The sequence below is a fragment of the Siphateles boraxobius genome, unplaced genomic scaffold (assembly GCF_051911475.1).
Source record: "Siphateles boraxobius isolate OS27281-9 unplaced genomic scaffold, OSU_SipBor_1 46, whole genome shotgun sequence".
Lineage (NCBI taxonomy): Eukaryota > Metazoa > Chordata > Actinopteri > Cypriniformes > Leuciscidae > Siphateles > Siphateles boraxobius.
Window position 1 is genome coordinate 14,682,209 of NW_027509097.1, and position 14,549 is coordinate 14,696,757.

A 14,549-nucleotide genomic window follows, 5' to 3' on the forward strand; every position below is an offset into this window, starting at 1 on the left:
GAAGAGTATGATTTTGATTTAAAAACATATTTCTAATAGCCTAACACAGCATCAAAGAAACTGAAGGTGCACTCAGCATTTTTATGGCAGTTGTGTTGGACTGACATCTAGTGGTGTGGATGCAACAACACACAAAGCTGATATCAGTAACTGAGACTTGTAGAAACACGTTACATTTCAAACAGACGTATCTGTTTGTCTCTGTGTAAAGTCAGTAAAACCTTCAAACTTTTATGAAACAGTTATAGTTTTATACAATTGTTATATTACTTTATCTCATTCTTAATTTTACATTAATTCGAATTACAATTTATGCATCAGGTTTGCGACCACAAATAACAGTGTAAGTTAATTCATAACTAAATTGGAATTTAAAAGTGACCGTTATTGTTATTGATGGCAAACAACAAATGCAGTCAGCCATAATTATTTTTTTTCCACAGCAAAAGTGTCCAATAAAAGTTGGATTAACAAGATAAACTAAGTACTCTTAACATGTTAATGACCACTCTGTGTAAACTTTTTATAAGGCTATATCTTCATTTCATGTAAGTGTTTATGTTTTATCGATTTTGTCCATCCATTTTTTAAATTAGGAAAATACTAAGTGCTCTTTTTAATAAACATGCAGACAGCTGGTTTGGCAGGGCCATCTCAGTTACCTGGTTGAGTTGGCTGGTCAGGGCAATAGAATATTGGATAATGTCCTGAGGGTTTCCTTGTTGAAGCAAGGCCCAAAACTCTGATTGACTCTTATTCCTCAACCACTCCGCTGTGCAGTGGTCACAAAGCAGGACTGTCAGGTTCCTGCAGAAGATATCCAGTATTATTTTGGTGCTTTGATGTGTTGTCAAATTGTATCTGAATATATAATTGCCAATGTCTGACTAACTTCCTCGCTGCAATGACTGAAGCCCCCATACTGTCCTCTACCAGCACCAGCATGTGAACAACAGATATGTTTTCCACTGTATTCGGACTACCCAGTGGCACCAGGGAGCCGAACGTACTCTGAGTGCCTCTGTAAAGGGTAATCAAGGGACATAATGGTCCAAAATCTTCACACTGTGCCACCTGCAGTGAAAATATCAGCTGAGCTGAGTCACCGTCATCATCCATCCACCCTGCCATTGAGAATAAAATAGCAAAGAATGCGTCAATCCACAGAGCCATTACTTGGGTGAGAAATAAGAGCAGAAGAGAAATAAAACTACCTGAGCAACTGTATGAGACCATAGTTTCCAGGAAATGAAGCGAGTCGTCTGGTGACAGAGTGCAAATACCCCCATAGGGAGGATGGTTGGGGACTAAGGTGATGCTTGCGGACCCCCAAAGCCCAGAGGCTGGCTCAGACACATTGACAGTAAATGTGTATTCTTGGCCCTCCATTAGCACACCTGGTTTAATGACTATTTCTCTCCAGAGACTTCCTTTCAAGGTAGTGACCTCATTCAGTGTTAAAGCTTCACCTCTCTGATTCTCTGCAGTCCACCTGTACTGTAGTTAAAGGGTTTTTAAAACATTACTAAGGTGTGTGTAAGACTTATGAAGGCATATGAAGTTATTCTTTGGTATGTTGGGAATTGAATACCTGTACAGTGTCTTGACATGAAGAACAATGGCCAGTCAAGGCAACATGGTGCCTCTGACTCATGTGGAATGACAACAGTGAATTACAGGAGACGCACTTTACAGTCACTGGCAGCAATGCGGCATTGTACACTTTAACCTTAAAATAATACAAATACAATTAAAGACATTTGACAAACATAAGTTTCTTTTCTGTGTTGTCATATTTTTAATGAATGGGTGACATATTGTTTTTTAAATGGCCAAAAAGCACCTAGAATAGCTTAAAGAGATAGTTCACCCAAAAATGAAAATTCTATTATCATTTACTCACCCTCATGTCATTCCACCATTAAGACTTTCATTAATCTTCAAAATGCAAATAAAGAATTTTCTCATAATTTTTGTCCATTCACTAAAAGTCCACACAACTAAAATGTTGTTGCATCTAAAAGTTCAAAAGGCATTGTAAAATTAATCCATATAAATTCCGGGCTTCCTTAAAAGATTTGGCGTTTACCATATTTGATGTGCTCTATGTAAGTGGGTTGATAAATTTTTATAGGCTACATGAATAAACGGCTAAATTAAATCAGTCTGTAATATAAAGCAATCTTGTCTCTTCAGAAGACTAGGATTAAACCGCTCAATTAATATGGATAAATGAATGTCTTTTTGGTCCTTTTTAGGACAATTCACATTGCACTGACAGATGCCAACACACTTCATCGGGTTTTGTTAGATTAGTGATTAGAGCAATGGCTGAGTGATCAGCAATTTTCTTAGCTTTTTTGTTCAAAATTTTCCTATTTTATGAAACTTACCCACATTAAAGTGTTGATAAAAAAAAAATATTCCTAGAAGAATGAAACTGGAGATGGCTGGTTGGGCACGACATGTGGGTGAGTAAATGATGACAGAATATTAATGACTAATATATTTCTAGTGAAATGCTAAAATCAATGTAAAGTAAAATAAGTTAACATTCACCGTCTGAGATATAGAGACAGGTTGTCTTCCACTTTTGTAAAGGTTGAGAGTAAAGTGGTACACTCTGTCTGGCTGAAGTGCACTTCTGGGAAGAAGCAGCATACTACCATTTCCTGGAATATGATAATGAAGGGTGGGAATGGCTGAAGACAATGCTGTTGTGTTCTGGAAGCAGAGAATACATTATCAATCGAGTGTTCACCAGCAGTAAATGAAGAATTTACTGCTTTTATAATTTACTGTACCTCAATAGTGAAAGTCCACTGGAACTGAAACAACTCATTAGTATTCTCCTCTGAATCTGGATCAAAAGATTCCATTGCATCCAGTATCAGATCATATTGAGTTGACCAGAGCCTGTGAGAACCACCTTCAATCACGGGCACCAGTTGACTGTGGACCACAGTAAGCGTTATGGACCTGTTCTGCTTTAGAGGAGTACCCTGAAGTCTAGCGGTAAATGCCAGACAGTAGTTTCCCACTTTTAGAGTGTGCTTTGGCAGAGAAAGAAGTGGTGTTGTAACATCCACTGAATCATTTAAGGGCACCTTATCTGTTCCTGAGCAATCTTGTCCTCTGAAGATCTCCCAGAAATATGATGCTTTGTATGTAAAGCAACCGTTAAAGTCCACTCGTGCTTCAAAGAAACTCCATCTGGATTTTAATATTTTATAATGTTCTTTTACAATGTAGAGTAGTGGTTGGGTACACTCCAGCTTTCGTACTTTAATTGACTTTTGAGTGGAGATCTCACTTATGTTGTTGAAAGCTGTTAATTTCACCACAAACTCACCAGTAGCATTAAATGTGTGGACTTGTCTTTTGGATTCTGTAACCAGGGCTCCATCACTCGCATTGCCGAAATCCCAAATGAATTTAAGGTTGCTGCCTCCATCTGTCATGGCTACAAAAGTGATCGGATAATCAATAAAAGCTCCATTATGGGAGGTAAAAATCTTCACTTCCTTCACATACTTCTGTATTGTTGCTGTACTGGTCAGGGACTGTGAGCAGAAACCATTATCAGCTTTCACTGTAACAGACAGGGATCCATTAGTAAAAGGTGTGAAGTGAACATTTTGCCCGAATTCCCGAAAGGACTGGACTCCATTTAATAGGAAGGTCCAGTGGTAATTGGCCCGTGAGTCACTGGATGCTTGAAAACAGATGTTTTTGGATGCCTCTAAGACAGCAGAGCAACATCCGATCAAATGCAGACCTTTAATTCTTTCCACGACTCTCACAATCACTGTTGCAGTTTGGTAACTGACATTATTTTTTGCTTTTGTTCTCACCAGATGGTTTCCGACTGAAAGAGAAGAGGTTGTAAAATTCTGCCGAATATCCACGGAATAACTTTCATTAACAAACTCCAAAGAAAATGAAACTTCACTTCCCTGGGAGATAGAGGGTGAGAAAATAACCATATCGTCCTCACAAACAACATCACTGCTTGTCGTAAGCAAAAGTCCCTGGATGGCGTCCTGAACCACAAGAGGGTATGAAACATTTTGCCAGCTAATGTTGTTTGAAGCGTTAAGTGAGATCCGGTGATCTGCAACTTCCGCGAAAGAATAGCTAACGGTTTGATTGTCAGCAAGAACAGTAACAGTGTTGTTGCTAAGTGTTAAAACCCATTCCCAGTGCAGGACATTTCCTGTTCCTGCAGAGCCATGGAATAACAGATGGCTATTTGAAGTTACAAAAAATGGACTGAATTGTCCATTTATCTGAATATCCACTTTAGAGATGTCTTCCTGAATTATTAGTTGCTTGGTTGCATTATCAGACCCGAACACATTCGAAACTGATACTCTGATCTTGACCAAACCGATAACTTTAAAAACATGCAAAACAAAAGGCACATCTGATATGACAGGACTGCGCTCAGAGTCTAAGAACCATGAGTAGTGAAGGTCCGTTCCAGATGCTACACTCACAGATATCCTCACTGGGTTTCCTTTAGCTACAGCATTCATTGGCGATGAAATACTCAATCCAGACACTCGCTCTACAGCTCTCAGTGAAAGTTCACTATCTACTGATCCAAGAGCATTGGATACCACCAGTCTGATGTGTATATCACCAGGGCTGTTTGCAACAAGTGGAAACTGTTTGCTATAACTTGCAGTTCTGTTAATCCAACTTTGGTTTGCAGTCCACTCATATGTCAAGTTAGAACCACTTGTCACTGATGCCGTCAACAGTACAGTCTGATTTGTCAGGACATATCTTGTAGACCGCAGTTCCTGACATTGAATTCGAACTCCAAGTATTCTCTCTACAACCTCAATGTGCGTTATGGTTTCTAATCGACTGACAAGATTTTGTGCAGCAACTTTAATCTGAAACACCCCTGCTTTAGGAAACACATACATAAACGTGGATGTTCCAGGCTTTGGAGGTAATGAAGAATATACAGTCCAGTAAAACACAACATTTTCATGAACATCAGTCTGAGCTATTATCAGTGTCTCTTTTCCAGCCTCCGCAATTGGCTGATTGGTATTAACAATTAAGGATGACAGAGGTGCCTGCACCTCAATCTCTATGGACACCAAACATGAACTTATTGCATTAGATGCGGTGGCCGTCACACGAAATCGCCCAGGAAAACCGAAAACGTGTGACTGATTTTGGCCCTCCTTTTTGTAGCCATCTCCAAAATTCCACTGAAAAGAAGCTGTTTTACCAGGAAGCTCAGCCCAAAAGTAATAGGAATGATTCACAGTCATTGCATCATGGTTGCCTTCATATTTTATGAATAGATTAGATACAGGCCTTTGAACTAAAATGGTCGCTTTTGCTGTTCCGTTGCTGGCTTTGTTTTGTATCTGCACTGAAATGTCATAAAAACCCTCCTCTTGAAAAACAAAGCAATGGTGCGATTGGCCTTTCACTGGAACCATATCACTAGAAATGTTGTTATACCACCAAAACAGATAACCTGGTACTTTGGGAAGCACAAAAACATCAAAGCATATTTCCTCACTAACTGCTATAGCACTCTTGGCTGAATGCAGAGTAACATCTGTTATTTGGGCCTCAACACATATGCTAGTTTCATAATGGACCGAATCCACAAGGCTATGAGCATTTACACTAACTGTGTAAGTCCCTGAATTCAGAAAAGTATGAGTGATAGTTGTAGCTCCTTTAACAACAGACAATGGTGTGCCATCTCCAAAATCCCAGTGAAAAGTCAAAAAAGGAACAAAGCCTTTGACTAATGCCTCAAAACCAGTCTCTGCTTGACTCAAAATGCAGCCTGTTGGGATAATTTTACTAATTAGCAAACGATAGACTTCCACATTGACTAACCGATGTTCTTTACTTGCATGATTATAAGCAGAAACCTCAACGGTATAATTTCCAGGAGACTTGTAAATGTGAGAGGCTGAGCTTCCAGTGAGATCTTTTAGTATCAAACCATCTCCAAATTCAAAGGTCCATTTTAGATGAGTGCCTGCAGACACTCTGCCACTGATTTCAAAGGTGCAGTTCAGTTCAATGGAGCCATTGTAATTTAACTGGAGATCCGAGACAGCCTCAACTACCTCCACTGCTGTATAGTTAGTCAAGACTGCCAAGGAGTTGTTGGCACTGATGGTGACGTTGAATGTGCCGGGCCTTTTAAAAACATGCCTGACTTTACTGGAATATTGCTTCACTTTATCAGAGCCATCGGCAAAATTCCATAAATAAAGTATTCCATATGAAGAGGGCCATAGTGAGACCTCAAAGAGGATGGTGTGGTTGACTTGGCAGACAGTAGGAAATGATGACACCAGCAGTCTTGATATTGGAGTCCTTATTTTAACGGTTACAGCCTTTTCAATTCGGTCATATTTGTTGTAAGCCTTTATTTTCATTGTGTAGTCACCTAAAAAGAAAAATTGTATATCCTGAAATTAAGAATGTAATATTTTTCATCCAAGGCATAACCACTTAAAAGTGCACTCAGTTATTGGGTTTATTACAATATCAAGTAAAAAAAATAATAAAATAGTTTCAGTGACTGATGCCACTGTAGCAATGCTCAATTAAAATTATTTACAGTACCTGGAAAATAATATGTATGATTGATAGAGTCTTGCAGATAGATATGTTTGGCCCTTTGGTGAAGATAGCTGTCATCCATCTCTAAAGGAGGAGAAACTGTGTGACTGACAAATGCTGTATTATCACCAAAATCCCATCTGGAAAGATAAATCATTTCATAGTAGCATTATAAATTCAGAAGAGGTCAAACTTAATTTCATAACTCTAACTCAATTATAATTCAGAGGCATTAACCTGATTGTAACGCCTATAGAGATGTCAGCTTTAACTTGAATTGTGTAGACAGTTGAGGTGTTTACAGCAATGGTCTCTGGCAGGGAAATTACTGCTAGGTCTGCTAATGGGGTCCTTGCATCGGCTGTGAGCTTCACCTCAATTAACTGAGAGCTCACAGGGTTATTTGCCATTACCTAGAGCAGAGAAAGCAGTAAAGATTTGTAGAAATTAGAAAAATGAATTAATTCATTACAAAACCTAAAGCAATGACTATCAATTGGTGGGTCGTGACTTCAAAAATGGGTCACAGTTCCAGTCATTGACAGCAGGAAAACAACAATGCTGGATGCAAATAATAAAATGCAACCAACCACATAATCATGCATAAATTGGATAACAAAAAACTAAACAAAAATAGATTTATAAACTTTTAAAAGAGAGGAGAACGTTTTACACAACTTTTGTTGTTGACATCAAAGGCTGTGCATCATATTATAACTATTTCCACTTGAAACAAATATAAATATGGATTGTGCAACTACTATACAATACCTAAAATGGAGTGCAGTAAGCTTGAACCCCTTGTAATTCAAAAGACATTTACCAAATAGGCAAACTATAAAGACAAACCCCAATGTCAATGTTAATAATTTGACAAATAATTTAGCATTTGTAACAAATTTTTCAGTTCTGCATGTAGTTAATTGTAACATTAAAACATTTTGTAAAAGTTTTGATTTTAAGAATCCTTTGTTTATTTTTATTTTTTTGAAAACTTGCAAAACCAGTCAAGAACTTCCTTGTTCATTTTTGCTTTAGGCACAGTTTCACAAAAGGGTTCAAACTTGAATTTAGTAATATTTCTGTAATATTAACATTTACCTTTAGTGTGTATTCTGCTGGTTTTTTAAAAAACACACTGTAAGACTCTCCTATGTGTGTAAACTGAACCAGGTCATCAATAATCCAAGTATACTTCACTGATGTGCCAGTGACTACTGAAGCTGAAAACAACTGTAGGGGGAAAAAAGAAAAGGAAAAGGTAAGCCCCCTAAATCATTTCACATCTAGTTATGACATTCTAAAAACATTTTCTTCAAATACCATGTAAATACCATTAGCACATCAAATTCTAAAAAGGTTACTGGCAAATTCTTCACAATGACACGCATAAGAAATTGCTACCTGTGGTATGTCCACTAGAACTCTGCTGAAGCCCTGAGGCTGGATGCTCAGCCCAGTGACAGGAATATGAGACACAACTCTCACACTCAGAGTCTGGGAGTTCAAGCTGTTTGAAGCCATGATGTTTAGTGTATGTTCCCCTTGACTAGAAAGCTCGACATACACATGAGAGAACCACGTGTCAAGAGTAGCCCTAACACATCCTCCTTCAATCTCAGGCATCTCAGCAGGGCAAGAGGATTCAAAAGGAACTCCATTCTTAGACACAGGATCCGACCAGGAACTGGTTGCATTTCCACCTGAAATGATCTGGATGACAATGAGAGTTGGGATATGGACTGCAACATGCATTCGGTTGTCCTTGTCAAGCTTTGGATGTAAAACTTGCAACCCTGTGACAGGACTCTCTGCTTTGATTGGATTGTTGCTCTGTGAGGTGTTGGGTATTGGTGAAACTCCATAGTGTGGCATTGTGTCCTCATAAATCACCCGTAGGTCACAGACCAGTCCATCTAGCCATTGGCCCTGTCCCAATTGGGCAGATAGAGTCCCCTCTAACCAGCCCCCCCACTCAGGCCCATGCATGGAGAGGTAACTCTGGCGCCAGGCCGAGCTGGTACCGGCAACACAATGTAGAAATTCACCTGCTCTTCTAGTGTGTTGCAACGCCAGAATGTCATCGGGATAGACAGTGATAAGTTTGTCTTGTACTATAACCTGCACAAATACAACAAAATAGGTATCTTTGATTTACAATGAATTGTTTTGCACAATATTTGCATCACTTCGGTTCCCTGTGATTCTTGATTCTGATTGGTTAACATTTAGCGGACAGATATTTCCTAAAATATTGACACTTGAGCCGAATCCCTTAGAAGTAAAATATTTACTACCCCCTGAGATAAAAATTATCTCAGTAATTTAAAGACGTATGTTCCCAGTTCTCTGATGTAGATTAACACTTGTGATTTAGGAACTCACAGCATATGCAGAAGTGGAGTTCGCTGCATTATGATGCTTAAATCACCGGATCATGAGATACTTGCGTGTAAATGAACACAGTGTTGCTCTTCACTCTAAAATACCAACAGATTATATACTTATTTAGTGAGACTATAAACAAATTGAATTTAATTGAAGCCTTTGATTTGATAACTATATTGCAATTTCAGTTGTATTTCAATTAATTGTGCGCCCCCTTTTATTTGTTTTAAATTTTACATTTGACTTAATGTTTTATTAGCTTTTTATCAACTCATGAGCCACCATTTTGGAAACCCTTAAAGGGTTAGTTCACCCAAAAATGAAAATTATGTCATTAATGACTCACCCTCATGTCGTTCCAAGCCCGTAAGATCACCGTTCATCTTCAGAACTGAGTTTAAGATATTTTAGATTTAGTCCGAGAGTTTTCTGTCCCTCCATTGAAAATCTATGTACGGTATACTGTCCTTGTCCAGAAAGGCAATAAAGACATCATCAAAGTACGCGGATTGACAACAGAACCGGAAGAGTATACAATGCTGTATAAAGTCGTTGTTTTTGTTATTTTTTGAACAAAATGTATTTTCGATGCTTCAAAAAATTCTAACTAACCCACTGAGGTCACGTGGACTACTTTGATGATGTCTTTATTGCCTTTCTGGACAAGGAAAGTATACCTTACATAGATTTTCAATGGAGGGACAAAAAGCTCTCGGACTGAATCTAAAATATCTTACACTTTGTTCCAAAGATGAACGGAGGTCTTACGGGCCTGGAACGACATGAGGGTGAGTCATTAATGACATAATTTTCATTTTTGGGTGAACTAACCCTTTAATGGCGTATCCGGTAACAAGAATTTCATTCAGAATCCAGCATGTTCGATATGAATATGACCTCAAAGGACTTCAGCCTAATATTACTATAATATTGTTGCAGTGCTCGTCTTGTTACTAAGCCAGCTGTTTAGTACAGTGTAATGGGGAAAAAAAATCTTTGCTGAACCATTATTATTATTAAAAATATGTTTTAAAAATTCTAATTTTTAAAATGATGAACAACTCAAGAATTGCCACCCACACTGATGTGTGTGAGGTCAGTGCTTGCTGGCAGGGCCAGTGACATGTCTGCCATCAAGTGGAAGAACGGTGGCGTCGCAGGGTATCGGGGAGGCAGAGCGAATACATGTCCCCCGGCGAAGGAGTGATAAGGACTGCACGGGCTGGTGACGGGCAGACAGATCTCCAGCAGGTGACACCAGTACTGCCCACTAACACAGCCACCAGTGGTGTTACACATGGGCATCAGTGAACAGCAGCTGAAAGGGTTCATGAGAGAACTACAGCCTGAGAGAGAAGATGTTTCATAAAATGTACCTGTTGAACTGATAATTTTACAAACTGGTTACAAAGTATGTGTTGCTCATTAGTGCTTAGTTTGCTCACCTGGTGGTACAAGGTGATGATTCGGGCTGCAGTACGGCCGTAAGATTTGCACTCTAGCAAAGGTCAGCTGATCACTTGGCTGAATCACCAAATCCAAAGATAGCACTCGACCCTCATGGGTGAACCAAAGACCTGGGAACAACATAATCTGTGCACACAGACCTTTCATTTCAAAATAGGTGTGTGTATTAACTTCCAAATGTTAAAATGAACGTGTGTGGTTCATAAAATGATCATTTGGGTTGTTGTTTTTTTGGAAATTAAATTTACGTGACTTAAGACATTAAAGGGACTATAAATATGACTTTTCTGTAAGCAATTTTTATTGCCAATGTGTGAACACCTTGTAATGAAACTTTTTTCCTTGTAATGAAAAAACAAAACCTTTCCCGACTTCCTATTGTCTATAAAAGCATGTCGACTGATTTTTATGTGAAGGACTCGGGACGTTTTTGCCAGGAGAATCAAACATAACAGTCTAATTTTAAATAGGCTACCTCATCTGTCCACACGATGCTGGTGAATTGCAGAGTTTGTGCAAACATATCCACAACGCTACAATCAGATGCTTTCTTAACTGCTGTTTTCTCAACGCTGTTATTTTGTTGTATGTTTATTTTGTTATTGAGGGCAAATATTGCTGATTTAAATATCAGCAGGATGGATGGTGTCTGGATATTTGTTAACAGTTTATCACTGCAAAGGTATTTCCAACCATTTATTTCTAAGCAAAGGAACGAAAAAGAACTTTGCAGGACATTGAATCATGTTCAGTCTCTTGTACATTTTGTGTTCACTGTGCGAGGATTAGAAAGAAGTTGCTTTCCGCACTTCAGTAAATGGCCACAGGTGTCGCTCATAACTAGGGTTTCTGAATTCTAGCCCATTTAAAACTGAACAGATTGTCAAAAAGTTTGCGGTAAATTCTTTTTTAAGAAACTCATTCTCACTTTTATTCAGCAAGGTTGCATTAAATTGATCAAAATGACAGTAAAGACTTTTACTGTTCCAAAAGATTTCAATTAAATGCTGCTTTTTAAAAAAATTAAAATAGAAAAACAATTTTAAACAATATTACTTTTTATACTGTATCTTTGGTCAAATAAATGCAGTCTATGTGAGCAAAAAAGACTTAACATAAAAAAAAATCATACCAACCTCAAACTTTTAAACATTAAAAGTTTAAACTTGTAAGCTTTAACAGGCTTATTTTTTATTGGGATAAAAATGTTGACTACATAATTTATTGGCTTAAACTGTAGATCCCTTGATTAACAATTTAATAAGCTAATTGTTTTTTGTTTTTTACCTCAACTATGTTATGTCCCGGGTCTGGTGGAGAGGGTAGCAGTTGTATCTGGGACACTGTTTCTATTCCTGACATTAGTGGCACACCTGTCAGGTAGCTCCCCAGCGATGGCAAAGACACTTTAAAGAGAAAATGGATAACAATGCTGTCAGTTACGAGTTCTGACAAAGGTTTTGCAGCATGGCTTAGATTAACTGAATGTGAGCTGTAAATAACTCTCTAAACAAATGTTGCTGATATTGTCATGTGCTTTGTCACCCACATGAAATCAAAATTGACTATTCTTGTTTTTGTATGGAATGTTTTAGTGTTATTATGTTATAATATTATAAATGATTTATCCGTGCACATCATTATTTATTTTTTTGTCCTCGTAATCTTTAATCAAAATAACCTCCCCTCCCTGTTGCAATGACATCTCATCTCTTTTCTGATGATGATGGTTTACTGGTTCAAGTGCGAGACAACCTTTCACTCACATGAAATCACATTAATAGCAAACACAATGATCCAAAGATCCAATCAATTCCCAATGGAAAAATCAAGTCCCAGCCTACAATTCTTCTTGTTTGAGAAAATATTTCACTCTGATATAACGCCAATTCACACCGCACAGACAAACACCAACAAACAAGTTGGCCGTTGGATTTAGAATTTTATGAAAAATAACTGTCATGTTCACATTGCCCCAAAAGACACTGACAAACGCTGATTGGACATGTTCAGTCGGGGAAAACAAATCCCAACCATCGACAACAGATGCCGACAGGGGTAACACACTGATCCAACAAAACCCAACAAATGATTTTGTTGGCGTTTGTCTGTGGAGTATGAATTAGCCTATACGTCACAAGAAAAGACTATCGCTATACTTTCATGCTGTATATGTGCTGTATATACTTTCATGTTTAAAGTCATGCTGACTTTAAACTAAAAGCAAACTATACTGTAATACTAAAAATATTTTATTTCCAAAAAATAATCCATTATCTTCAGCCATATCATGCTGTTTTCAGTAATTATAAATAGGCTAAACCACAGTTTTTTAGTGATGAGAGCAAAACACTTTTTTGGTCACACTTTAGATTAAGGTCCAATTCTCACTATTAACTAACTCTTGACTACAACTTTTGCCTCAATAAACTCCTAATTACTGCTTGTTAATAGTTAGTTAGGTAGGTTTAGGTCTTAGGTAGGATTAAGGATGTAGAATATGGTCATGCAGAGTAAGGCATTAATATGTGTTTTATAAGTACCAACAAACAGCCAATACCCTAATAATATGCATTCTAATAATAGCAAGAATTGGACCTTAAAAATGTTACCAATTTTTTTTTTCTAACGAAAATGTTACTGTTGCTTTGATTGTGCAAAACTGTTGTGGGAAGGTGTAGATGATTATTGGCCCAGTCTTTATGGCGATACTTTAGATAATGTGATGAATATCAGTGGGTTAAAACAGTTTATTAGCTTGCTTACCTGATATCTTTTTCTCACAGATAATGAAATTTCCCTTATCACATTGTTCATTCGTCCATTGTCCAGAGGCCAGAGCCATTGTGGTACATTTCTTCATCTCACTGTTTTCAGTATCTAAATCATCAAACCTACCTTCCATTCCATTTCTCAACCAGACCCCAACTGGAGCTTCTCTGGAATTTATACAGAGTAAAAGCAAATACAGGATCAGCCATTAAAAAAGTTGCAGTGCTCTGTGTTTGAGACCATAATCTCTAAATAAAATCTATACTGTACTGTATAGATTTCTTTTTAAATATTTCTGTTGGAAAAATCAGGCCTGCAAAACCATATAAAATCTTGTGATCTCTTACAGTTGAAATGAATTTTGTATGAAGGTCTGAACATTCACACTGTCCACTGTAGCAAGGTCTCCTCTCTCGTCTCTTTGACAGATGCCTCTTGCTTCTAGCCACGCTGACGTAAATATGGGCATCCAGTAACAGCGCAAACCATCACGGTCAATTTTTGCCCCCTTTGGGCAATAATATTCTAGTGGAAAGCATGAAATATTCCAAAAACAAATTGTGTTCATTTTAGATGCATCCACAACTAGCGAACACAAGTCACGTAATGTAATGCTCTATGATTGCAAACAATTAGCAAGAATAATATCCATTACTGAGCAAGGCAGATAAAACATCTCACCACTGAAGCAGCTTGTAAAAACACAGAGAATCCAAATGAGAGGCAGGTGCACAATATTTGCCATTTTATCTCTTCCCCTGGTAGAGCATAATAAATGTGAGTAATAATGAATCATACATGAGAGAGACTGCAAGAGGGTCCATTTCTCTGACTCTGTCCGTCCACGAAAACCCTGCTTTAATTTTTTCTTCTGCCTTTTAGCTCTCTCTCTCTCTCTCTCTCTCTCTCTCTCTCTCTCTCTCTCTCTCTCTCTCTCTCTCTCTCTCTCTCTCTCTCTCTCTCTCTCTCTCTCTCTCTCTCTCTCTCTCTCTCTCTCTCTCTCTCTCTCTCTCTCTCTCTCTGGCCTCCTTTTGTATTTCTCTTGGACTTGTCCTTTTAGTTCTTGGTGACTTATTAGCATTGTGCATTTCAACACATAGTTTCACCACCACCCCCACCTCACCCGCCTTTAACATTCGCATGACTTTTGGTTTGTCTCACAGCAACAAAACAGAAAAGAAAGACTGGACAGTGTTCTCATTAGCATGCTGTAAAATCCCGCCTGATGAATAGGCAGTTAAAACCGCTCATCCAGGTTAAATGCGTCACCACCTCCTTTATTACATAAAATTAAAGGATACAAA

General features: G+C 38.1%; 1 protein-coding gene across 1 annotated transcript in view; it reads right to left on the bottom strand.

Moving 5' to 3' along the window:
- The window catches only part of pkd1b (polycystic kidney disease 1b), a 28,058-nt gene extending 13,953 nt beyond the window's left edge, over positions 1-14,105 (bottom strand). The window contains exons 1-16 of the mRNA XM_077200994.1: positions 13,927-14,105; positions 13,593-13,770; positions 13,240-13,412; positions 11,761-11,879; positions 10,452-10,599; positions 10,087-10,352; positions 8,023-8,739; positions 7,720-7,851; positions 6,856-7,031; positions 6,622-6,758; positions 2,805-6,442; positions 2,560-2,724; positions 1,592-1,729; positions 1,215-1,497; positions 893-1,124; positions 663-807 (exon numbers count right to left, since the gene is read on the bottom strand). Coding sequence (XP_077057109.1) covers positions 663-807; positions 893-1,124; positions 1,215-1,497; positions 1,592-1,729; positions 2,560-2,724; positions 2,805-6,442; positions 6,622-6,758; positions 6,856-7,031; positions 7,720-7,851; positions 8,023-8,739; positions 10,087-10,352; positions 10,452-10,599; positions 11,761-11,879; positions 13,240-13,412; positions 13,593-13,770; positions 13,927-14,041 — 6,762 coding nt within the window. The 5' untranslated portion in view covers positions 14,042-14,105. The remainder of the gene's footprint in view (positions 1-662; positions 808-892; positions 1,125-1,214; positions 1,498-1,591; positions 1,730-2,559; positions 2,725-2,804; positions 6,443-6,621; positions 6,759-6,855; positions 7,032-7,719; positions 7,852-8,022; positions 8,740-10,086; positions 10,353-10,451; positions 10,600-11,760; positions 11,880-13,239; positions 13,413-13,592; positions 13,771-13,926) is intronic.
- Between the last annotated feature and the right edge of the window lie 444 nt (positions 14,106-14,549).